Source organism: Sturnus vulgaris, chromosome 18 (assembly GCF_052056855.1).
Source record: "Sturnus vulgaris isolate bStuVul1 chromosome 18, bStuVul1.hap1, whole genome shotgun sequence".
Taxonomy (NCBI): Eukaryota; Metazoa; Chordata; class Aves; order Passeriformes; family Sturnidae; genus Sturnus; species Sturnus vulgaris.
Window position 1 is genome coordinate 506,369 of NC_142260.1, and position 22,888 is coordinate 529,256.

Here is a 22,888-nt window from a genome sequence, read left to right on the forward strand (position 1 = left end):
TCTCCCTGCTCCTTGCATTTCCACTTCTCTTTCCTCCATCCATCCATCCATCCATCCATCCATCCATCCATCCATCCATCCATCCATCCATCCAGTTTTCTCCCTAATCTGATCTCACTTCTTTGATCCTTCCCAGGAACACTGATCACCCTCCCCCAACAAAGCAGCACTCATCCTTTCTGAGGGCTGGCAGCAATTAGGCTGTAACAAAGGTACATTTAAGAGTAAAGCCTATGCCAACCAATTTCTTTATGAAGGCACTGTCCTCTATTTGTTTCCCTAGGTATCAAATTGACTATCTTGGGAGTTAATCCTGCTGCTGTTCCTGAAGCAAAATATTTTCAGTACTTTTGATTTCAGGAGCAGAATCAGGCCCTAATTAATGTAATTATCCTCATAGCATGAGGAGGTGCTTATTAAAGGAGTCGGATGACTGTTCTACACCATTTTTATCCACACCTATGCTGTGAACTGCACCAGAGTGCGTTCCCTTTCCAAAACAACCGCAGGCACCGGGAGGGGAGGAGCTGTCCTTCAGTAGCAGGCAAGAAACCTGTCAAGCACAGTGTCCCTTCTGCATGAATGAAACCCTTTTCCCTGATTAATATTTTGCATTTCCCACAAGGGAAAAAGACACAGAGTGAGCAGCTGAATTACCTATTTTCAGAGAAGCATGCTCATAAATATTTAACTTGGTATGTAAGAGAAAAGAGAAAGGCACTGACTGCCTTTCCAGTCCAGGCTGAAACTCTCCAAATCCCCTGGTACCTCTGGGACTGCCTGCTCCCATAATTCTTTCTCCATCTCGTAAAGGGGAGAGAGCCATTAGCTGCCTGGTAATAGGGCTGGACAAGGTGTCTGTCTTTACTGGGGGATGTCTAACTGCAAAAATCTATGCCTAGAGGGAAATTACCTGGTGTAATGGAGACCTCTCTGGCCCTGACTGGGACCCTGCCCCAAGCTGTTCTAGGAGTTTTAGGAGCCTATTAGAAAATAAGGGTCTCTGGAGGCTCACATCTGAGTACACAACAATCTCAGGCCTTGGTGTCTACTTGTTCCCCATGCATGGGGCCTGCTTGAGAGTGTAGGTTACATCCCCAGAGACCTCGCATGATTTTTGTACGGTCACACACATGGATGCTCTGAGAGCAGAGAGAACCCTGGTGACGCTGGGAGCACAGGGAGGGCTGAGTGTTTTGCTGAGGGTGCTGATTGCATAGCTTACCCTTGCATATCTGGAGGAGTAGGGATCCTCAAAGAGTGCCCAGATGCGGGGCTGCCACCGTCTCCAGAAGCCCCCAGACCTGCCATCTGGGGAGTCACTAAGTGCCAGGCGTTTTGTCATCTCCAGCTCATCTTCACCATCGCCAGAGTCTCCGGTGCCATCTATGTCTCCGTCCTCAGCACTGCTATCCAGGGGCGCCCCACCAAAGCTGTCCAGAGCCTCTTCGGCGTCGCGGTGCTGCCGGTAGGTCATCCAGCAGCAGGGCTCCACATCGGTCTCATCGATGCCCCAGAAGGCCAGCTCCTCCTCATACAGGGGCCCGCACACGTCCGCGGGGCAGTGCAGCTTGCCAGTGCGGTAGTAATTCAGGATGTGGGCGAAGACGCCCGGGTGCCGGTCAAAGAAAAACTCATCCGTGCGGGGGTCATAGTCAAAGTGGCTGTGGGCATCGGGCTCAGCGATCCAGGCCAGCCGCGTGCCGGGCAGGGTGCGCAGGGTGCTGCGGTAAGTCTGGTGCCTAGTCCCTCCCACGTTGATCACAATGCGGTCGCTCTCGTCGCCCTGGCCCATCTCGTCTCTTATTAGGCATGTCGCAGACTCATCCAAGCAAGCACGGCAGGCAGCAAGCCCGTCAGGGCACGGCTGCTCGGCGGCAGTCGGTGCCTAAGCCGAGCCCCGCTCCGGGCCCGCGGGGGCGAGGGGCCCCGGCCAGCCCCGCTCCCCCGGGGCCGCTCCGAGGCGCTGCCGCTGGCGGTGGCTGCGGGCGCTGCGCCGCCTCCGTCTGGAGTCAGACGCTCGGGGTCCGCGGCAGCTGCAGCCGCGGCGGAGGGGCAGGGGCAGGGGGGGCCATGCTCCGGGAGCGCGGGCGCTGCGGTGCCGGAGGGGGAGGGCCTTTCCCTGGTTGGACGTGGCCAAAAGCACAAAAAAAAAAAAAAAAAAAAAAAAAAAAAAAAAAAAAAAAAAAAGGGGGGGGAAGAAAAATCACCGGCTCTGCCCACAGGTGCGCGGGGCTGCGGAGCGCCGGTGCTGGCTGCAGCCCCCGCGGGGAACGCGCGGCTGCGCCCGCGCCCCTCCCGGCGGTGCTGAAGGGACAGCGCCGCGCTCCCGCCGCCTCCGCCCCTGCCCCGGCCGGCCCGGCTCCAGCGCTTGCCGGTGCGGGCGGCGGGACCCGCGGCGCTGCCGCTGCCCCTCCCGCTGCTCCTCCCGCTGCCGCTGCCGCTGCCGAGCCGCTCGGTGCAGCCCGCCCGCCGCCGGGCACCGCCGCGCAGGCGCCGCTCCCGCCGGGCCCCGGCTCGGGCCTCGCCCCCCGCTCCCCCCGGTCCCTCCCGGGCCCCGGCTCGGGCCTCGCCCCCCGCTCCCCCCGGTCCTTCCCGGGCCCCGGCTCGGGCCTCGCCCCCCTCTCCCCCCGGTACCTCCCGGGCCCCGGCTCGGGCCTCGCCCCCCTCTCCCCCCGGTCCCTCCCGGGCCCCGGCTCGAGCCTCGCCCCCCTCTCCCCCGGGTCCCAGCACGGGCCTCGCCCCCCGGGCCCGCTCCCACCGCCGCTGCCCCGGCAATGCGGGGCCCGCTGCCCGCTCCGGGGCCCGGGGCTCCGGGGACAGTGCCCTCCCGCCCCGCTCCCCTGCCCGCCGCAGCGCTCTGGTCGCACCGGGCTCCCCTTGGGCAGCCGTGCGGGTCCCGGTGCTGCCCCTCGCCCGGCTCCGAGTGGCCTCTGCAGCACCACTGGCGAGAGTCACGGCTGTGCTCGGGACCGGACTGGCTCAAGGGCAGAATTCGACATCACCCCAGGCGTCAGTTTCTTGCCTCACGAGCAGGGGTACCCAGGGTTGTCCCTTCCTATCATGTTGCGCTTTTACTTGGTCCCATGCGCCTACACCACTTTTCCTACTGTTCACTTGGTTTTTTTCCTAACACCTGTGTTGGTAGGAAGTCGCAATTTAGGTTTGTGGTTTTTATTCTTTTTAAATTCTCATTAATTCACAAATAATGACAAGGGAAGTTTCCAAAACTCCCCAGTTCCCGTCTTGCAAGGAGCTTGAAGAACAGCAGGAAGATGGTTGTGTGGAAAGGAAGTAAGAGAGGTATGTAGACATGTTCTGTATTTTATTTCTGCCAGCGTCTCAGGAGGAATGGGCTTATGGGAGAGCCTGGAGAGCTGAGCTTTTGTGAATTGACCATGGGAGGGCACATCACCATGAACAGGTGGTGGAATCTACAATGGGAATCTACAGTGGGAATATACAAGGGAAATATACAATGGAAATATACAATGGGAATCTACAATGGGAATATAAAATGAAAATAAACAAGGGAAATATACAATGGGAACATACAATAGGAATCTACAATGGAAATATACAATGGGAATATACCATAGGAATCTACAATGGAAATATACAATGGGGATATACAATGGGAACATACAATGGGAAATATACAATGGGAATATGCATGTTTAGGGAATGCTGATGGAATATACAGTGGTAGGGACAACAGAAGAGGGCAGACCAGGGGAATGCAGTTAGGTTGAACTTCAGAAATTCAGATGTGTGGGAACAGCAGGTGAAGAACAAGTGGAAGGCTGCCAAGGAGCAATTGGTGTGCTCAGGTTTGTGAGAGGAGGTGTTTGGTCACCTGCAGCTTCCTTGCAAAGAGCGTTCCATGGTTGGGATGCAGAGAAGAAAACTTTGCAGTAGCTGTGGTGATGTGTTGCAGAGGGGTCTAAGCAGCAGATTTGTTTGTGAAAATGGGAGCAGACTGCTCTTTAAGCTGGTGGGGTAGAAGGAAGGCCTGGGACCTGGTGCTGTTTGTGTGCAACTCTTGGGAAAAGGGAGGGAAGACAGTAGGAATGGGAGCATGTTACTCGTATCAGCTATGAATGAGAAATGGGAAAATGAGGCTAAATCAAGGCAACTCTACACTTCAGCTAGCACAAACTGATGAAAAAATCTCCAGGAAGAGATGCCAGACAGCAGCTTCAGCACTGGGACTGAACAGAGGCAGAAAGGTTGATGACAGAGGGAGAATCTGAGAATCACAAGTACAGAAACACTATCTAAAATCCTTGAGAATTGCCAGCCAGAGGACACAGAGGGAAAAGAGGGCTGTGAACCAAGCCTGGCATTAAGAAAAGAAAAGAGGATGTGGACTCGTTGATAGAAATAATACATGCGAAAATTCTTTTAAATCATAGTAAATGCCTATTTTTGGTAATAATAGATTGGGGAGCAATGGGAGAGAACTGTAGGGTAGGTTCTGAGAGTTAAGGAAGGCTGAGGAGGGCAGGTGACCCAGGAAAGGTGTGAAGGGCCTGTGAATCCCAGGCTTGTGGGTCCTTCTGGTCACACCCACAACTGTAAAGACTTTCCCAGCTCATTAGCTCCTGCCTTCCACGTTACCTTTCCTGCAGTGAGCGATTCCTCTTTAGGAATTTCAGTGTTTGCTTCCCTTGCTTGGGTTTCCCTCCTTGTCTGGGGAGCTGAAGGAGGGTAGAGCAGGACCTTAGAAGTCACCTGGGAGTACACGTTAAAAGCTAGGGAGCTTGTTTAAAGAGATTCTTCATGGACTCAGGTGGGGAGGCCGTGCTGAAGTGACCTGCGAGGTTTCTTTGAAGTTACTGGAGCTGTAATTGATGAAGAAGCATTGGTAGAAACAGAAGAGATGGATGTTTCAAAAGACATGAAAGAGGCCCCCAAATCAGAGACTGATGGGCAAGCAGGAGCTTGTGAGATCTGGAGCAAGATAGCTGCTGAAATAGAAGATCTTTTAGAAATAGAAATTGGAACGTAAGTTTTGACAGTATTTTCGTGTGGAAAATGAAAGATAACATCATGTTTGAAGTTTATATTGAAGCTTGAGATGGAAAGTGTTCAAAAATAATATCTTTATTTAACAGGGATTATGGCACAAAATAACTGCATATTAAGGCACAAAGAGTTTGCTTTGCATGGTAGATTATAGCATGATTTGCATTTATTTAATTAGCCATAGTTGATAACACTGCATAGATGGCTGTTGGTTTGCATGGAATGGAAGTTTTAAGACAGCCTAGCAGCTGCTGTGTTTGAGCAAAGTTTACTTTAACCTTGGCACATAGCAATATAAAATTCTAGTTCAATTTTAAAAAATAATTTTCCATAATTGGAAGTGTTTGGATTATGATAGACAACTCCAACTTCTAATTTGCAGACAAACACTTCCTATGGAATTATGATTAATCCCAAACTTGACAGTGGCATTTCTGTCCTCCTAATCCCATGAAAAATAACAATATTATAACTGGGTTTTTTTCTAATTTATGTTTGAGATCTTTAAATCTTTAAACGTTTGGTTTATATTTGATATCTTTAAGGAGGATGTAATGTGAAAGTGGAGGATGTGTAAATCCACAAGTTATGTAGCTTTTCTGTGGTACTGCTTGTCATTGTAAGTTAATTTATTAATTAGTATTTTGAAAGTTTTACATGTTAAAAAGCACTAAACCAGCTTTAATAATGCTGGGAGACCTGTGTAGGGAGCAGAGTTGTAGGTTATCCTAACAGTTCACAGTCTGTTTGGAAAAGGGTTATGGTATAGCAGCAGCAGGTGGTGTTATCAGAAAATTTTTAAATGCATTAAAAGCCATTCACCTTGGAAATACATTTTTTTTCCCCCTGAACTCATTCTAATAACTGGTGAGAGATTTTGATGATGTCTATGTTGAGCTGGAGCTGACCAAAATCTGGCCTAAGTGAGGAAAATAAGCTGTAGAGTTTAGAAAGGTCTCTCTGAAGGTCTCCCTTGTGGCACACCTGCTCAGAGAGCCCTTTGAGCAGCCCTGTTGGTCTAGCTATAATTTTAACTGTTCTTCTAACTCAAAAGTTTCAGTAGTGAGAGTGGAAGAATAACTTTAAGCCATAGATATATTTTAGTTTCAAACCTACTGTGTAGCTGAGTTGGAGAGTGAGTCTGTTTACTGACTCTGTCCCTGGTGTTAGGTGACCTCACTGTTCTGATGACACAGGAACACAAAATCCTTCTTTCCCCTCTCTGTCTGCTGTACTGGGATCACCTTTGCTGCCCCATGCTTCAGCACCCTCAGGGTAATCATATACAAGAAAAGGTAGGTTGTCTTTAAGACAGACGCCTAAATTCTGTCTACAAAGTAAAAAAAAGCAAACTTGTGGGTTCACATGTTCTTCCTTTGTTAATCCTCCTGCTCTCTACTTCCTTAGCTGAGAAGTGCAGTGATTTCTGTCTAACTCCAAAGGAGCTTTCATCTCACTGTGGGACATGACTGAGCATATACTCCCTAATACTCCTAAACTTAGTAACTCATTAATTTGAAATGAAATTTCAACCCTTTTCTAAACTTTTGTGTCATTATTTTCATTCTTGTCCGAGGTTACTGTGCCGAGTACCTGCAGGATTGCTGGATCTGAATCCTGGTGCTGGCCAGGCACAGAAATGCAGGTCAGGGAGCTCTGCTGTGGCTTTGGTGCTGTCCTGCTGTATCAAGAGCACCTGAATCTGCACTGCCCTGGAGCCTCTTCCTTCACTGGGTTCCTGGTGAGGACACCAGCAATGCTGACAGCTGAAGAAGCTCCCACTCCTGAAATGGAAGCCTAGCTCTGACTTTGTCAGTCAGCTCATCTTCAAAGAAAAAGAATGACCCATTGTAACATTATAATGAGGAAAAGGAGATGTTGAGAGAACCTGTGACTTTGTGCACAACTGTGAATATAACTGGAGAGCACATTCAAAGTGTTTTAAAGCTGGAGGAGGCTCAGAGAATTATTTGTAGGAGTTATAACCTCGAAAGAAAAGGCAGCCAGGGTTGGAAGACCAGTTTTGCAATGCTGAATGCTATAATTCAGCCTATGCTCTCTTGTACTGAATTCATGACAACTCAACAGTATTTCAGAGCAGTTCTTTATCAGCTCTAGATTACATCATGCTGTGACTTCTCTATCTCTTAGCATTGACCCTTGTAAATCATTTGGTTTGAGGTCTTCAAATGGAAAGCTGTGATGCACTTCAGGATGCAATGTACTCATTTTGTCCTTGAAAATCATTTAAAAGTAAGGCAGCTGCAATTGCATAGATGTTATTACTTTTCTGAAAGGCTAGATTTACCCCTCTGAATGTCATTAATTGGATGAAAGCCTTTCATAGAAAGAATGAGAATGGAGAAAAAAAATTGTGGGCTGGTGCTTGATGTTGACTGAGGGAGTCATAGAGATGCTGCATGGCTGAAGACATGTGTAGCCCAAAGCCTGATGCAAAGAAGGCATGATGCTTTTAATGAGAATAACCAGAGCAGCAGAAGTTATGGCTAAATGCTTGTTCCTGCACTTTTATAGCTGGATTCTTTGTTCTTAATTACTTCAATTTTGCTTGAATATGTACTTCACTCCCATCCATGTTTTCCAACTGTTGCATGGCTTTGCTTTTTCAAAGCTGAGACGCATTTGCCATGCTCTGCCTGATGAGTTGCACTTGTTCATCCATTTCTACTGGGCTGACATTTCTGAGTGAAGGTTCTTTTTGATTTTCAAATTCCTTTGGGACGGAAAAAAATGGAAGTAATATTGTGACACATTAGAGATCATCTTTGGTCCTCACCCACTCCATTAACTAAGAAAAACTCCCTGAATCCATTTGATTTTGGTGACAATTCATGGGAGATGGAGCTGAGCAGATACAATTATGGAGATGGTGCCCACAAGTAAGGTGAGGGGTGGAAGTGTTCTGCTGCTTGCTGAAGGACTCAGGAGATTTCCAAACTGCCTTACCTGTAGGGAAAGAGAAGATTGCAGCTTCCTGGCAAAAAGGGCCCTGAGCACTGCAAAAAACTGGTGAATTGTCTGTTTTACCCCCAGCTTCTTAAATCCAGCATGTAGCTGGGTGAGGGCACTGTGCTCCTCTTGGGCCACGTCCTCCAGTCAAGGCTGCAGTAAAAGTGTCAGGATTTGTCTTTGATGGGACACTCCCCAAAATAGAAATAATTGTTCCTCAAGAAATCGTGGGGCTAAATCACAGCAAAATCTACTTTCAGCATCTGAAATTAGGCATACAGCTAATGCTCTACTTTGTTACAGTGCACAGCTATGGAAGGATATAGATTTGTCCCTTGTCTTCTTTGTGCTGATCTAGGTGTGATCCAGCAAAAAACCAGCTGGTGATGAGGAAAATTGAGCTTACACAATTGGAAGTTTCCTGTCAGCACATAACAAAAAAACCCCTTATCTAAACTCGTTACTATGAGCTGAGCTCAGTCACCCTGAGGACTCTGAATCTGCATTGCCAGAAGAGCTCCCATAGGTTGGAACCATTTAACTCCTACCATGTCCTAGAGCTGGAGCCCCAGAAAGGGCTCAGCTTTATTTTATTAATTGATTTGTTTTGGGGAGTCCTAGAAGGTCCTTGACTTTCTCACTTTGGCCCAGTCAGCCTTTTCTGAAAACAAAACTCTGCTAATGCTGTCATTACGTTTTTAACATCTCAGCCAATTTGCAGGTGCATGAACATAGCAACAGACACAAACACATAGATACAGACATATGTATTTCACAACTACTATATACAGAATACAGAGCAGGAGGTGCTAGTCTTTTCTTGAAAAAGGCATGCAGCTCTCAGTGCTGTAAGTGTATCTTTTTTATTTAACCACCAAAAAAAAAAAAAAAAGAAAAAGAAAAAACAGGGCGAGGAGTAGGGAATATGCTCCATTTTATAAAATATATATACTTGCCCATCAGCTGACTATTTCTCTAATACAACAAATTCATTAGAACATTTCTTATCCTTTTTTTTTACTAAAACGAGAACTTTATTTTTGTTGAATGATTCACTTTTCACAGCTGTTATTACTTCTTCAGCCTACTCTGAGTTCGCAATAGTAACTGAAATGTCCTCAGACAAACAGATGGGAAAATGGCCTGTAAGTCTTTATTGTTCTAAACGATTTGTAAAATTTTAGATGTTGAAAGGTAAAAGTAGTTTAAATAAATCTCAACAATGCTGACTCAAAGGTTTAACACATTGCTTAAATCCCTTGATTAACCTAGCTTCTCAATATTTGACATGAATCAATAACTCTGAGATGTCTTTTCTGTTCTCTAGCTTTGTAAATATTTACCCAGCCAGTCCCATGAAATATGACATTTAATCCTGTTGAAGTAATTATTTGAATGCTGCATATGAAGAGATACAAAGTATAATAGTTCCAGTGATGCTAGTTAAATAATTGGTACTAAGGATGAAAATCTGCTGCATTTCTTTTGTCAAGAGCCAGGATTTATACAACCTAAATGTGAATAAAGGAAAAGCAAAATCCTCTTTCTGTCCCAAATCTTGGAGCAGCTGCTGGGAATGCAGGTTTCTTTATCCTGTCTCATGCCTGGGCTATGCCTTAGCATTAACACAGCCTTTTGTTGCAGTTCAGTGAAGTGCTGAGAGCCACAAGAAAGGCAATAGTGAAGGGATGGCACCTCTGTTAGCTGGGACACACCACAACAAATGGTCTCTGCACTCCAGGAAGCAGCAACGTGCCCCAAGCAGAGTTTCCAGGACCTGGGGAAGAACTTCTGCAGGAACCCAAGTGCAAGAAGAGGACGATACAGCCCTTCAGACTGTGGCTGGAATTGCTGGTAGGATTTCAGCAGGTTTGTATTGAAATGATTTCCTGCTTGTTCCTATGACGCTGCACTTTTAGTCATTGTTTACTGATTCAGTTGTGATTCATCCGTGGCCTCTGCCAGGTTTTGCAGTTGTAGTCTTTGCCTCTAGGTAGTCCAGCACTAGAAGGAATTGGGCAATAACGAGGAAACAGAGAAAGGTGACAGTGGGACAAGATATTCAGAGCTGGCCTGCAAGAAATCAGTTGGGTCTTCCTTGAGAAATGCTTCATTCTCATAAAAAATTGGACCTTTCTGTTCTTTGATAGATTCTCATCCTAAGAGGGTCTACAACTGCATGTTTATTGGCTTTCCTATGAAGCAATGAGAAAAAAAAGGAGTGTCCAGTTCTCAAGTCTGTAAGACCTTTGTCCTTTGAAAATTTTCCAACTGTAATAAAAAAATACAATAGATTTCTACAGGTTCTTCTGAAATTGTTCTCCAGCTTATCCTGCCTGTTAAAAAGTGAAGGAAATGATTGCTTGTGTGGTAGTAATTCAGCATGTGGGCAAAGATCTTTCTTCCTTGCTTTATCATGCCAAGCCCCTTAAGAAGCCTTCATTACATGGAAAGGTGTTCATGCTGAAGTGGTGCTGTGCTTGGGTGGCCCAGTTTGATCACAGCATGATCCAAGCAGACAGATGCAAGCTGCTAAGGACAGTGCAGCACAGAAAAGGTGACAGGGAAGTCAGTGCAATTACTCCCAATTTTCCTGACTTTGTGCTTATAAAGCCCTTAGGAGGTATATTGACCAGTATATCCACAAATATGTATAATTCTCTTTAGGGCAAAGTCCAGATGATTGTATTTGTGTTCCTAATGGAATCTTCCTCAGCTTTGTTTCCATATTCTCTTGTATTGCTTCTCTTATTGACTGTTTCTCCCTTCCCAACCCTAGGCTGAATAGGATCTGCAGAATGCTGCTTATATTTAGGGATGTTCTTTCAGGTACCTTGGGATTGAAAAAAAAAAAAGATGTTTCTGAACAAAAGTTTGCATTTTCAGGTGCACCTGAAAGTTTTGAAGGCTGAAGAGATTTGGGAAGATTTGGTCCAGTTGGAAATCAAGCTGGACATAATATATCAAAGTATGAACTAGAACTTGAAAAGTTATTATCTTGGTTAAGGAAAAAATCTTTTGCTTACTCTGGCCAATTAATGTTAATGTGTAGATATCAAGTTAAAAAGTACATAAAATAGCAATGGGACAAATTAAGAGAGGAGCCTTAATGTGCATAGACATTTGCTCAGTCAACCAAAGTTCCTAAAGGCTCAGCTGTAAGTCTGGAAACATAAACACTGATGTTTTAAATAGAAAATGTTATTTTTGATTGATTTTTCTCTTTCTCCATTGTGTGTTTTACCACAAAACCAAACAAAAGGCCACAGGTAATGGTTATGGAGTGCTTGAAGAGACTCTGCCTTCCCTCCTCACAAAGTGAAGGTATGTCAGACACTGCTAACTGCAAAGCAGACATGCAGGAATCACTGAGTGATCTGATCAATCTCTTCTGTATCTCTTGTTCATAATAATTATTTGTATTGAAAAGAAGGAATAATGCTTTGGCACCCACATTTGAGGAATAGTTGGTTTGGGGTTTCTTTTCCCGCTTGGATGCACAGCAGAACTCAGAATTCTGATGGCAAAGAAAGGGCAGGGAGCAGGTGAGGTGAGGTGACAGATTGGGGTAAAACACGAGCAGGCAGCTGCCAACAGCAGAGTTCACTGTGTGACAATGTCCCTGCTCCTCCCCTGGGACCCAGCACCGTGCTTCCAGAAGGAGCAGATGGAAACAGCTGCCAGCAGATGAGGACTGGAATAGATTCAAGCCACTCTGCTTGCTGGAACTTGAGAGTTTGTGATGGCCTGAGCTTTCCCAACCACACATATCTAAGATTTGAACCAGGCAGCTCTCAGTCACTTCTTATTCACGAGGGCCAGAGACAAAACCCCACTGCTGTCCTATGGTGTGGGGAATCTTTTCAGCTGTGGTTGCAGTTGGTACTAAAGATAAAAGAACCCTACTAAGATATTTTTCATTCATGTGTCTCTCTCATAGTCCATTCACTCAAAATGGTTTTTCTCTTGACCTTGAGCTGAGATTTAACAGGTGGGTAAAAGATAAATTTAGGAAGGCCACTGACGCAATGCTGACACTTTTATGTCTTCCTGCATAATTTTGAGCATACCATGAAGAATAATAAATGGCAAAAGCTAAAGTGTCCTTGGCAAACAAACATACAGAATAGCACCCTGTGATATTTTTACCTTTGTTTCCCTTTACCACACACAGTTTTTACTCCCACTGAGCTTGAAATACTAACCCAGCATGTTAATTTATTTCTTCCAGAGTTGCCCTGACCATTGCATTTAACATCTCTCTTGGAAGTACTTCAAACCAAGTGGCTGGCTCCATCTCTAGCTTTGTTAATTAGGCACATTACTTGGTTGCTTTTTTCATATCGCTTAATGTAATTGGCATTTGTGAAGCTTTTGAAAGGAATGTTTGGGACTACATTTTGTGCAGCTGGCTTTCAACTGCAAGCTGTTTCAAGTGTGTAGTTGTGTGGAGGACAGCCTTTGAGAGCACAGAGCATGTGTGCCCAGCCCATACCACACTTCCTTTCCAAAGGGAACAAAGGGATGGAAGTGTGGCCTGTCCCATACAAAGGAACACGTGTGACACATGAACCCCCGTGCATACATTTGTATTTCTGTGGCATTAGATCTGTAATGAGAGTGTTATTGTCCTGGATGAAGAGCAGGTCTCCCTTTACAAGCTGTTGTTTAAATGCTTTGCTCTGTGATGGTCTTCATCCCAAACTTCAGGCCTCATATAGGGATGCCTTGCCATATAAACACAAAAGCCTGTAGTTTTTGCACAAAAGTGCATCTTTCAGCATCCAAACTCAAACCATAGGTTGGTACTTGCTGTAATAATCCCAACAGGTAAGGGTTCTAATACTGTGTAAGCTGCCAGCAAGAATGATGAATTTACACTGGGTGGGAATTTGGCTCATTGATTTCAGTTGTTGTGGTGTGAAATGATGCTCTCTGCCTGAGCAGAAAAAGAAAGAGATGTGAGAGTTTAGGGGGGAAAGGAAGGAATGTGTGCACTGAAGTCGAAGTCGTGTTTTCCGTGGAAAGGCTGCCCTCCGGTGGCCTGGGGAAAGCCTGCACACGGCTTGTTGGTTCAATGTGGATTATCTAGCCTCCCGTCTCAGGAAACCCGCAGGTGCCATAAAAGCAAGTAAAAAATTCAGAATGAAAAGGTTTTGCTTTATTTGCTTTAGGATTCAGAAGTAGAGCGTCGATGTGAAAGGAAGAAATGGTGTGTGGCCAAAGTATAAAATGAAGTATGGGATGCTTGGGGTTGGAAAGGACCTTAAAGATCATCTTGTTCCAACCCCTCTGCTATGGAAAAAGACACCTCTCACTAGAGCAGGTTGCTCAGAGCTCCATGCAACTTCCAGGGATGGGGCACCCACAATTTCTCTGCAGCCAACCTGTTCCAGTGGCTCACCACTCTCACAGTAAAGAATTTTTTCTAATATCTAATCAAAACCTGCTCACTTTCAGTTTGAAGCCATTCCCCTTTGTCCTGTCACTACATGCTTTTTCAAATAGTCTCTCTTCATCCTTCTTGTATTTTCCCTTCAGGTACTGGAAGGCCACCCTGAAACCTTCTCTTTTCCAGGCTAAATAATCCCAACTCTGTCAGCCTTTCCTTGTAGGAGAGGTGTCCTGTCGTGTCCTGTCCTGCCCTGTCCTGCCCTGTCCTGCATTGTCCTGTCCTGCCCTGTCCTGCCCTGTCCTGCCCTGTCCTGTCCTGTCCAGCTCCATCCCTCTGATCCCCTTGGTGCCTCCACTGGTCACTCCAACAGGTCAAATCCCTTCTGTGCTGAGGACTGCATGCCCAGCTCCAGCTGGGATCTCAGCAGAGCAGAGTAGAGGGGAAAATCACCTGCCTTGGTCCAGATTTTTGCCCTACTGAAGGGCTTTGTCACCAGAGAATCTCATTGTGATCCTGCTGTCACCTGCAGTTCCTCTGCATCTTCCTCACCTGCCTTCTTGGCCAGCAGCCTCTCTCTCCCAGCACCACTGCTCTCAGCACAGCCCATACAATGCTTTCAAAGACCTTCCATTTTCTCCCTCCTTTTGTCTTTATTTTTCACTTACAACAAAGAGAAATAGAGCGGTGGCCCAAAATTTGTCTAGCAATAAAAAAGCCAAAACCCAACCCACCATACTATTATTACAGTTTTTTCTCTCTATTTCTGTAGAAGGTTCTTGGTAGGGAATAAATTGTTTCTTCCAATATATTTTTCTTTATATTCTTAGCGTGTGGGCCTCCAGGTAGTGTCTGAAGACTGTGAATTATTTTTGCTGTTTCTGCACCAACAAACCTTACATTATGGAAAGATGATAAAACAGAACATGGAATTCACCAAGCAACGATTTCAGGAAGAAATGCAGTTTAAATTTTTCCCAGCAGATGTGGCTGTTGGACCAGAAAAGGCTCAAGGTCAGTTCAGGTGGGTTAGGGTGGAGATTGGGGGACCTCATTTTACTGCCATGGATATGCAGCACTGGATGGTGACTGTGCTGACACACAGACTTGTGAGTGAATCTGACTCCCCCCCCCAAAAAAACAACACCCCAAACAAAATTGCAACCTCCTTCCATCACATGATAAAGTGGCTTATTATCTGTTAGAGTTTTTAGTAAATTTTAAATAAATAGTTACAGTATTTGCCTTGCTATTGATAAATGTGAGGTTATTCATGGAGTATTATATGATGCCTGTAGATGGTAAAAGTTCTTGGTGTTGTAGAAAGAAAATGTGAGTTCAGTGCCATGCTGACTGATTATTGGGAAACCCCTGAGGTTTTCTGTCATCCCATGGTTACAGGGTAGGTCAGTTTTCACCATTAACTTACAGTGTTAAAGTCTTTATTCAGAAGTGTCTGTGTATGCAAAATGTAAGTTTCTGGGTCCACAGGGAAGTTCCTGGGTTCCTTGTGGCTCTGTGTCAGAGCTGTTCCTAACTCCTGCTGAGTCCTGGGAGGGAGGGGACAACCTGGCAGCTCTTCTGTATTATGCTAGGGACCATCCCCTCCCTCGTTAGCCCTGAAATGTCAAATATTGAAAGGTCTCCACTTAATGACATTGCCAGTTGTGCACCAAGGCTGTTCAGAAGGGAGCATGCTGCATCCATCAAGGAGAGGAGGTCATGGCTGTTGAACAGTTTTACTAGAAAACCTATGCTTTGAAAGGCTGAGGGAGGGCAGGCTGACAGTAAATTCTGCTTAATGAGGTGCTTGGATGTGCCTCCCAAGATGATGTCCAGGTCGTGCTGTCAGAGATTTGCACTCTGACTCTGCGCAGGCTTTTTAGCCCTGCCTGTGGAGCCAAGCTTGCCCCGTGCAGTGATTGAAATGACCTTGGTGCCATGTCCTGCTTCCCCAGGCTCCGTGCCAGCCCTCACTGGGGAAGGGCTGCAGGCTCTCAGCACTGCCCTGGGGGCACCTTCTGGGTGGGGCTGCCACGCTCAGGTGAGCACTGAAGGCTGGCAGCTGGCTCAGGGGGCTGAGCTCGGGGGGCTCAGCACATCTGGGAGCGTTGTGACAGAAATGGGGCAGTGACCAGAGCACGGGCTCCCTGCAGGGACTCTGTCCTGCCTTGGTGCTGCGGCATGAACACCACCCCACACACCTGGAAATATTCCTACTGAAGCTGGAAATCTTCCTACTGATTTCAAGGAAATTTGTAAACAAAAAGGAAGTATTCATTCGTTCATTCATTAGAATTAATGAGGTATGAGATACAAATGTTGCCTTGTCTGTTTTGGATGTAGCTCTTCTGAAGATAGCACTTTTGGCCCTTTGCACACTTTGAACCTTGCAAGTGTCTCTGCAAAATGTAAGATGTAAAATGAAAACTGTTTTTCCGTCCAATTTCAAGGATTCTTTTTTTTTTAAGGTCTATCTTGAGTTGAAAATGGCAAGTCATTTTAGAAAGGCAGCATCTGGTATGAAGCAACTGCCAATTTAATATTTCTTTAATATATTTGGATACAGATAATAACATATTTTTAAAGGAAAAAATATGCCAGGAACAGTTGATATATCTTTTACCTAAAATTGAATGTTCAGTATGGGAAATACTTCTATATAGCAGTATTGCTATGATAATGTAGGAAATGATGCTTAACACTGGTATTTGAAAACCCAGCAATTTTATTGCACTTCGTTGTGAAATATTGAAGTAGGAAAAAGATCCTCTTCATTCTCATACTCGCAAATAATCTGATGAAATGTAAGTTGGAGCATTTAGTATATATAAGTGAGGTATCAATTTATTCCTCTTTTTCCATAGCAGTGGTTTGAGTGAGATAATCCAGTAATACTGAGTTTGTCATGCAGCACTTTCTTAAGTTACCAAATCAAAGCAAACATTCCTAAAATGCACATTTTTCGTTCCATCCAAAGACAGCTACTTTCCTTTATTTGTTTGTGTCTGGATGACTTTTCCTCAGGAAGCAGCATCCTGAACTGGCCCCTGTGTGATGGAAATCAGATTATCAGTGTGTTCAGAGCCCCTGCTGGAGTGTTTCTGTAGAGCAAGGCAGGCTGCACTTGGTCTTGTAGGATCAACCCTAAATGCCTAAATTCATCTTCAGGAGCCAAATTTAAGAGCCAAAGTTTGTAAATGTTGGATCAGTCTTTCTTATGCTCCTTGGCTGCATCAGAACTAAACTAAAGCTCTGAATCCAGATATTTAGCTTCAAAATATTTCCTCATAGACTAGGGTATGTTTCTGTCATGCTGTCCTCTTGATGCACATTTTAAATATGTTTATTACCTTAGAAATAAGCAAGAAGAAATGGCACAGGGGAACAATTTTCCTTATCTAAGTAAAAAATATAGATATATTTGTAATCTAAACATGTATTTATCAGTGCTGATGGCCTTTGTCCTTACTCCAGTGAACTTTTCTCACTGACATCAATGGGAGAATGATGGGCTCTGCATTGGAAACTTATGAATATTTTTTCTTCATCATCCATCCATCTATTTTGGGATGTGCTAAATGCCTGTTCTCTGTTGTAACATTAACATCAGTATGTGGAAACTCGGGTGGCTAAAATAAATCAGTGAAATGCAATATACATGACTTCACATGGAGCTGTGTGTGCATTGTGGAGCACAAGTGCCCTGTGCCTGCTCTGCCATGCCAGCCCTGCAGCCAGGTCCCCATTGTGTCCCTCACAAGAGGGGTGCAAACAAGGCAGCCACGAGCTGTGTGCTGCCTCTGAGCTCTGCCAAAAAAATACTTTTTGGTTGCCCTTTAATGGCAGTAAAATTAATACTTTTACCAGCCTCAAATTATGGGGATTAAAAGATCTTTAGTATTTCACAAAAGCAGGTTTTTGGATCTTTTGTATTGTGGGCCCAATTGTTTGCTGAAGGCATTGAAAATGATATTGGATCATGTGTGAGGTCCTGATTTGTGAGGCAACTTTCTCTCCTTAGCTTTTACAAGGCTTCTAACTAACCTGGGGCATTTTCCAGCCTTACTAGAGACCCTCCTGATTCATGTTAGTACGAATTAGCACATTCTCAAATTAGTTTGGTTTTTATTTTTAATGGAAAAATGAAAGGGGTAAGCTCAATCTTTATGGGCTGGAGTGTTTTCTGTGTTTTCCCACAGGGAAATCCACGGGAGACCTTTGCAAAGTTGGACTTGGATGAAGATGCTGAGTGGTCGGTCCTGCCTTGGAGTCTCCTGCACTCCATGGGAGCCTGGGCTGCCCCACAGAACGGTCCTGTCCCCTGACACTGATTTCTCATCCCCCATGACCACAGGCTCGTGGGTGAGGAAGGAGCACCCATGGCTGCTGCCATCCCTGCCCCTCTGGCTTCAGGTAAATCCCCAAACCTGGAGCATGACTGGCCCAGGAAGGAGGAGGAGCACCTGCACTGCTCTGCTCAGCTCATGGCAGCTTCTGCACAGAACATTGATCTTCAAGGCCATCCATGGTTAAAGGAGTGGGAAACATTCCCTGGAATTTGCTCTTCTCTCTTTTTTCTCTCTTAACAGGTAAGAGCTGCACAAACTCCCTCTATAATTGTCACCTAACAGAGAATACAATGACTAGTCTGTCATCAAAGCATTTAGGGATGATGATGATGATACCTAGATTGGTTTTCAGTGTGTTTTTGTTTTTATTTTACTGTGATGTTTATACATAAAATCTGTAAATCATAGGGATGTGATAAGAGACAGGTTGTAGTTGCTGATTGTAGCCCTGATTGTTAAACCTGTCCAATGACAACCAGCTCAGGGTTTAACATTTTTCAGTTGCACAGCCAGCTTTCAAGGTTACACATGGATACTGAATGAAACAGAGCCCACTGGTTATTTTTAGAGAGGCTCTAAACAAGAAGTAAATCCCTGGAGCAGTGCTGCCAGAGATGCATAAAGTTCAAATCCAAATTAAAACTGCCTATCTTTGGCCTAAATTCCAGCTTGAACTTGAGGAAAACTGTGATCTATAATTTGAACTTTATGACAAAAACTTCTTTGCAATTCGTCTCTAATACCTGAGAATATATGAACTTGGTACAAACACTTGAAAAATAGAACTTGAATGAAAAATGCTAACATTTGTTCAAAGTTGTAGTGCCTGTTCCTGTGAGACAGTGTTTGTGACTTCAAGTTTCAGTAGCTACACTGGAATTTGGAGAGTCTGATTTTTTGTGATTCTTAGTTTCAACACATCCTTGTAAGGCCAAGTCCTACAATGTAATTGTAAATTTAGGGGGCAGGCTTATTTACTGATCCCTCTAATAATGATCTGTGATACTCAGGTCTGGGTTTAGTAATGACCACAAGAGAATGGGAAGAAAGGAGACCCCTTGTCAGCAACATATTTATGCAAAGTAGTGCAACTGAAGCCTGTTCTTGATTTCTTTGCTGAATCAGAGCCTGTATCTTCTTCCTGCCAAGGCAGAGATCTAATACCACTCCTAAATGCACTAGTAATTCTAGAAGCCCTAATGACAGTCAAGATAACACCACAGATTTTATAAATAAGGGTCTTTATTTAGAATACTGTCGAAAACATTCTTGGCAACCACGTCGTATAAATATATAAAGTTAAAGTTTGACACAACAAACCAAGCAATATTAAATATTTTTTAATTATCCCTCTTTTTGTTTTAAGTTTTCTTTTTTTTTTCTTTTTAAAAAAAATTTATTTATTTTGCTCTTTTTTCCTTTTTTTTCTTTCCTTTTTTTTTTTTTTTTGGAAAGCAACTCTTATTTACAATTATACAAAAATTTTATAAAAAATGGTCCACAACCTTATTTTGGCCAGAATAGGAGTAATAGGAAGGATCTATCATGCCACTACTGCTGTAGATTTCTATTTTTCTCCACGTTCAAGAGCCAACTTCCTATTCCCCACAGCCCAGATTAAACATTGGCCATTTCATGGTATACAATTTTATCTCTAGACATATTAAATAAGTTTAGTTTAACAACCAATAAATAACTATGTGTACTTTGAAGTGATACAGGTTTGCAAAGTTATATAGTTGAAGGAATTTTCAGTGATATTTTAAAACTGGAACAAGTCTTAAGAAGTCTTTTCAACCTCAGAAGGCAGGTCTTGAACAGAGCAAATTGGTTTTGGTGCAGTCCAGCTGGAGGGGTCCTTAAAGCACTTGGTAGATGGGGTTGCTGCTGCTGTTATCCTGGGGAAGGGGGGTGCAGTTGGTGGGGGAAGGAATTTGGGCTCCACTATCACTCAGACTCACTCCTTCTGGAGGGGAACACGGACTCCCTTCAGCAACAGTTTCCACTGGAGGCAGTATAGGGCACGTGGAATTATCTGTGGAAATCCTCTCTACAATGCTTGACAGGCAATCGAGACTGGAAACAACAGAACTCTTCCCATGCTTTGGATCTGAAAAACACACAAAAAGGCACTCAGATTATCCGGTGGGTACTTAAATCAGTGGGCAGTACACGTTTGTGAGCATGTGAAAACTCAGAGGAAATGAATAGTGGTGAAGGATACTTATTATGAGAAAACAGATTGTAATTTCAGAATGGAAGAGAGGCCCAACCACAGTGTGCTGCTCTGGGGACAGGGAGGATCCAAGGCTTCACTGAGTCCACAGAAAGGTTGAGCAGATTTGAAATCAATCATAAATTACTGCAATTTGGATCAATGATAAGAGTAAGAAGTCTTCATGTAGAATATGGTTAAATGCTGGAATAAGTTGCAGAGAACTACATACTTCTACCCAACTGTTACATTTGCAAATAGAGCTATAACCCATCCCCATATTTGCAAATAAACCTAGAGGAAATGCAGTGCCTCTAGCAGCAGCGTGGCTCGCTGGCTGCAAAGGCAGGTTCCTCTCTCAGCCAGCTGGGCAGGGAGCAGGCCCAGGAGAGCTGCTGCACTGCCTGCCTCTGGCCCAGCGTTCCTCAGCGCCCTTAGGGCACGCACTCACCGTTTGGGGACTCTGTGTAGTAACTGCTGTCGTAGCTGTTCCTTCTGCGAGAGCTGCAGGGAGGCCCGCTGTACTCCATCTGGGCAGGAGAGAAATGCCACTGAGCTCTTACACAAAATCTCTTACACAAATCCCATCTAATTCCATATTCCAGGCTCTGGTCTGTGCCATCATTCCAGTCCTGGCTGAAATGCTATTAAGTTGTAGGTTCTCTGAGTAAGGAAGAACATAACTTGGCTAGAAGGGGATCCACCCCACAATATTTTGTGTGGCACAGCTGTTCCACAGGAAGGTTACCACTATTGCATTGAATGCTGCAGCTTTACAGATTAGACGAGGCTTTCCAGCATTCTGATCAGATACAGCTCTTCATGTATCTTTAGTTTACAGCATGGACACTGAAAGAGGAATTATGTCTTTTAAATTTAGTTTTGGAAGATTTTTTAAACATGAATTCCTCCTTAAAAGCCTCTGTCTACCTTGTCCCTTTGTATTTCCTTCAGTTTCTCTTCCCATTTCCATTTCGTATAGAAAATGCTCTGGAACATTGACTAATATATTTGTTTCCAATACTTTAATCCACAATGAAATTCCTCTATTAAAAGAGGCTGTATCTTGAAGAGGAATCATTTGTGTAAATCTCTCCAATCTGTTAAGTATCTCATAATCACAGATATTCAGTAATGATTATCCCCAGCAGAGCACAAAAAGCAATCTCAGGTCTGAAAGTGTAGCTCATGGCCTATCTAGAGAGCTGTCCTGGATTCTGGTCACCACGTCCCACCAGCCCAGAGTGTGAACCTACAGCCCCAGCCAAAAGATACGGGGATGAGACACCTTGTCTGGCACCCACCCTAATTTACAAACAGCACTGAAAGCCTGGATTCTCCTTCCTATTGCTTGTAAATATCTATGGAGGAAATGAAGTCAGCGAGAAGAGAAATAGAGAATCTTTTTCTTAAGGGTCAAGAAAGATAATTCTTGTTGCTTAGACCCTACTCCTGTTGCCATGATGAATGGCACAAAGCAAAACCCAGACTCTTACCAATTCCCGTGTAACTCCCATGTCCTAGGAGGCCCTTGCTCTCTGCTGTCCTTAGAGGATTCAAAGGTAATGATACAGCAGAAGATGGAAGCAGAGATGCCCCAGGAGCTACAGGAGCACAGGCAATGCCCCCAGGTGCCCATTCCGGGCAGCTTCCTAAAGTCCTCCCCCAGAAACTTAGCCCTGGCTCCTCCAGGACACGGGGAATCTGCCTAACTTCTTATCCCAGGGAACAATTGTGTAAGAGATTCTTCTTCTTTCCCAGAGATCCTGCCATGTGGGGACCCCACCTCCCTTCGCTGCGGGTGCTCAAGGCATGAGGAAGGAGACTTTGTCTTCTGCCTGGGGAGGCAGCGAGGGCAGCTGCTCTAGGAAGGGCAGGAAGAGGCGACTCGCCCTGCTCAGGTTTGGACCAAGAGCGTCCAGGGCACCTTGGTGGCAGGGAGTCCTCCCTGGGGCACTCACCATGCCATCGGAGCAGTTGGAGCGAGGGCTGGAGGCGTCCGACTCCCCGCTGTAGTGCTCCAGCACCGGGTAATAAGCGTCCTCCTGCTCCCGCAGCAGCGCCTGCAGGCTCTCGATGTAGCGGATGGCGTTGCGCAGGATCTCCACCTTGGGCAGGCGCTGGTTGGGGTTGGTGGAGGTGCAGCGCTTGAGGGTCTCGAAGGCCTCGTTGACCTTGCTGAGCCGCCGGCGCTCCCTCATGGTGGCGGCCTTACGGCGGTCGGCGTTCGTGGTCTTCCTCTTGCACGCCTTGCAGGCCCACAGCAGGCAGCGGCCGGCCTGGTGGTGCCCGCTGGGCGCCCGGACGTGCTCCTCCTCGTGCCCGTGGTGGTGCCCGTGGTGGTGCGGGTGCTCCTCAGGCTTCAGCAGAGCCCCGACGTGCACCAGCCGCGGGTCCAGGTCCTCGAAGAAGTGCATGTCCGACGTGTTGAAGCACGGGTCATCGTAGAAGTCATCGGCGGCTGTGAAGGAGCAGAGGGAGCCCTCCGTCATCTCCATGGGGCCCAGTAAGTCCATGGGGGCGGCACAGGGGACGGCGGCGGGGCCAGGGGGGACAGCGAGGGGCTCAGAGCGGAGGGGCTTTGGGCCGGGCTGCTCTGCGGCCGGGCAGGTGCGCAGAGCCGAGACCCTCGCAGCCTCTCCCAGACGAGGCCACCAGCGCTGGCTGCTGCCCCGACCCCCTCCCCAGCCACGCTGGTCCGGGAGCGCCACTCGGGGCCGTATTTATGGCCGAGCCCCCCGGCGGGTCGGGCCGGGCCGGGCCGGGGCGGGTCGGGGGGCGCGGCCGGGCGGGCCAGGGGCCGGGGCCGCGGTGTCCCGCTGGGGCAGCGTTAGCCCGGGTGAGCGCGGGGCTGCATTTCCTTCGGTTTTTTTTTTTTTTTTTTTCTTTTCTCAGCAGCCCGCCCTGCCGCCGCGCCGGGGAGAGCAGCCG

At 45.9% G+C, this 22,888-nt stretch overlaps 2 protein-coding genes and 1 long non-coding RNA gene across 22 annotated transcripts in view; 1 reads left to right on the top strand and 2 right to left on the bottom strand.

Moving 5' to 3' along the window:
• Positions 1 to 2,008, bottom strand: part of KCNC1 (potassium voltage-gated channel subfamily C member 1) — a 111,259-nt gene extending 109,251 nt beyond the window's left edge. For all 7 annotated transcript variants that reach the window (XR_015807521.1, XM_088175489.1, XM_014876292.2 and 4 more), the window contains exon 1: positions 1,226 to 2,008. Coding sequence is in view for 6 of the 7 variants with exons in the window: in XM_088175489.1 (XP_088031615.1) it covers positions 1,226 to 1,795 (570 nt within the window). In the remaining variant the exon portion in view is untranslated. The remainder of the gene's footprint in view (positions 1 to 1,225) is intronic.
• An 871-nt stretch (positions 2,009 to 2,879) lies between these two features.
• LOC148221679 (uncharacterized) lies at positions 2,880 to 21,962 on the top strand. Of its 14 annotated transcripts, none has more exons than XR_015807594.1 (6): positions 2,880 to 3,303; positions 6,199 to 6,323; positions 9,643 to 9,867; positions 9,992 to 11,322; positions 14,221 to 14,404; positions 17,593 to 18,088. It is a non-coding gene; the product is annotated as an uncharacterized LOC148221679 (long non-coding RNA). The 14 variants fall into 14 exon arrangements; XR_015807602.1 differs by lacking the exons at positions 2,880 to 3,303; positions 6,199 to 6,323 and adding exons at positions 19,809 to 19,887; positions 21,719 to 21,962 and having other exon boundaries at positions 6,330 to 9,867; positions 17,593 to 17,982; XR_015807591.1 differs by lacking the exon at positions 6,199 to 6,323 and having other exon boundaries at positions 2,882 to 3,303.
• On the bottom strand, positions 18,971 to 22,670 carry MYOD1 (myogenic differentiation 1). The gene is made up of 3 exons (XM_014876378.2): positions 21,919 to 22,670; positions 20,409 to 20,487; positions 18,971 to 19,852 (listed from the first exon to the last, which is right to left on the bottom strand). Exons 1-3 carry the CDS (start codon positions 22,471 to 22,473, stop codon positions 19,602 to 19,604), a joined length of 885 nt encoding a protein of 294 aa, XP_014731864.1. The 5' UTR covers positions 22,474 to 22,670; the 3' UTR covers positions 18,971 to 19,601.
• Positions 22,671 to 22,888: the final 218 nt, after the last annotated feature.

Excerpts from the sequence above, each read along its gene's own strand:
- MYOD1 (XM_014876378.2), bottom strand. The coding sequence starts at position 22,473 with ATGGACTTACTGGGCCCCATGGAGATGACGGAGGGCTCCCTCTGCTCC. Across the intron at positions 20,488-21,918 it reads CCAACTGCTCCGATGGCATG|ATGGAGTACAGCGGGCCTCC; the intron begins GTGAGTGCCCCA and ends TCTCCTGCCCAG. Across the intron at positions 19,853-20,408 it reads CTACACAGAGTCCCCAAACG|ATCCAAAGCATGGGAAGAGT; the intron begins GTGAGTGCGTGC and ends TGTGTTTTTCAG.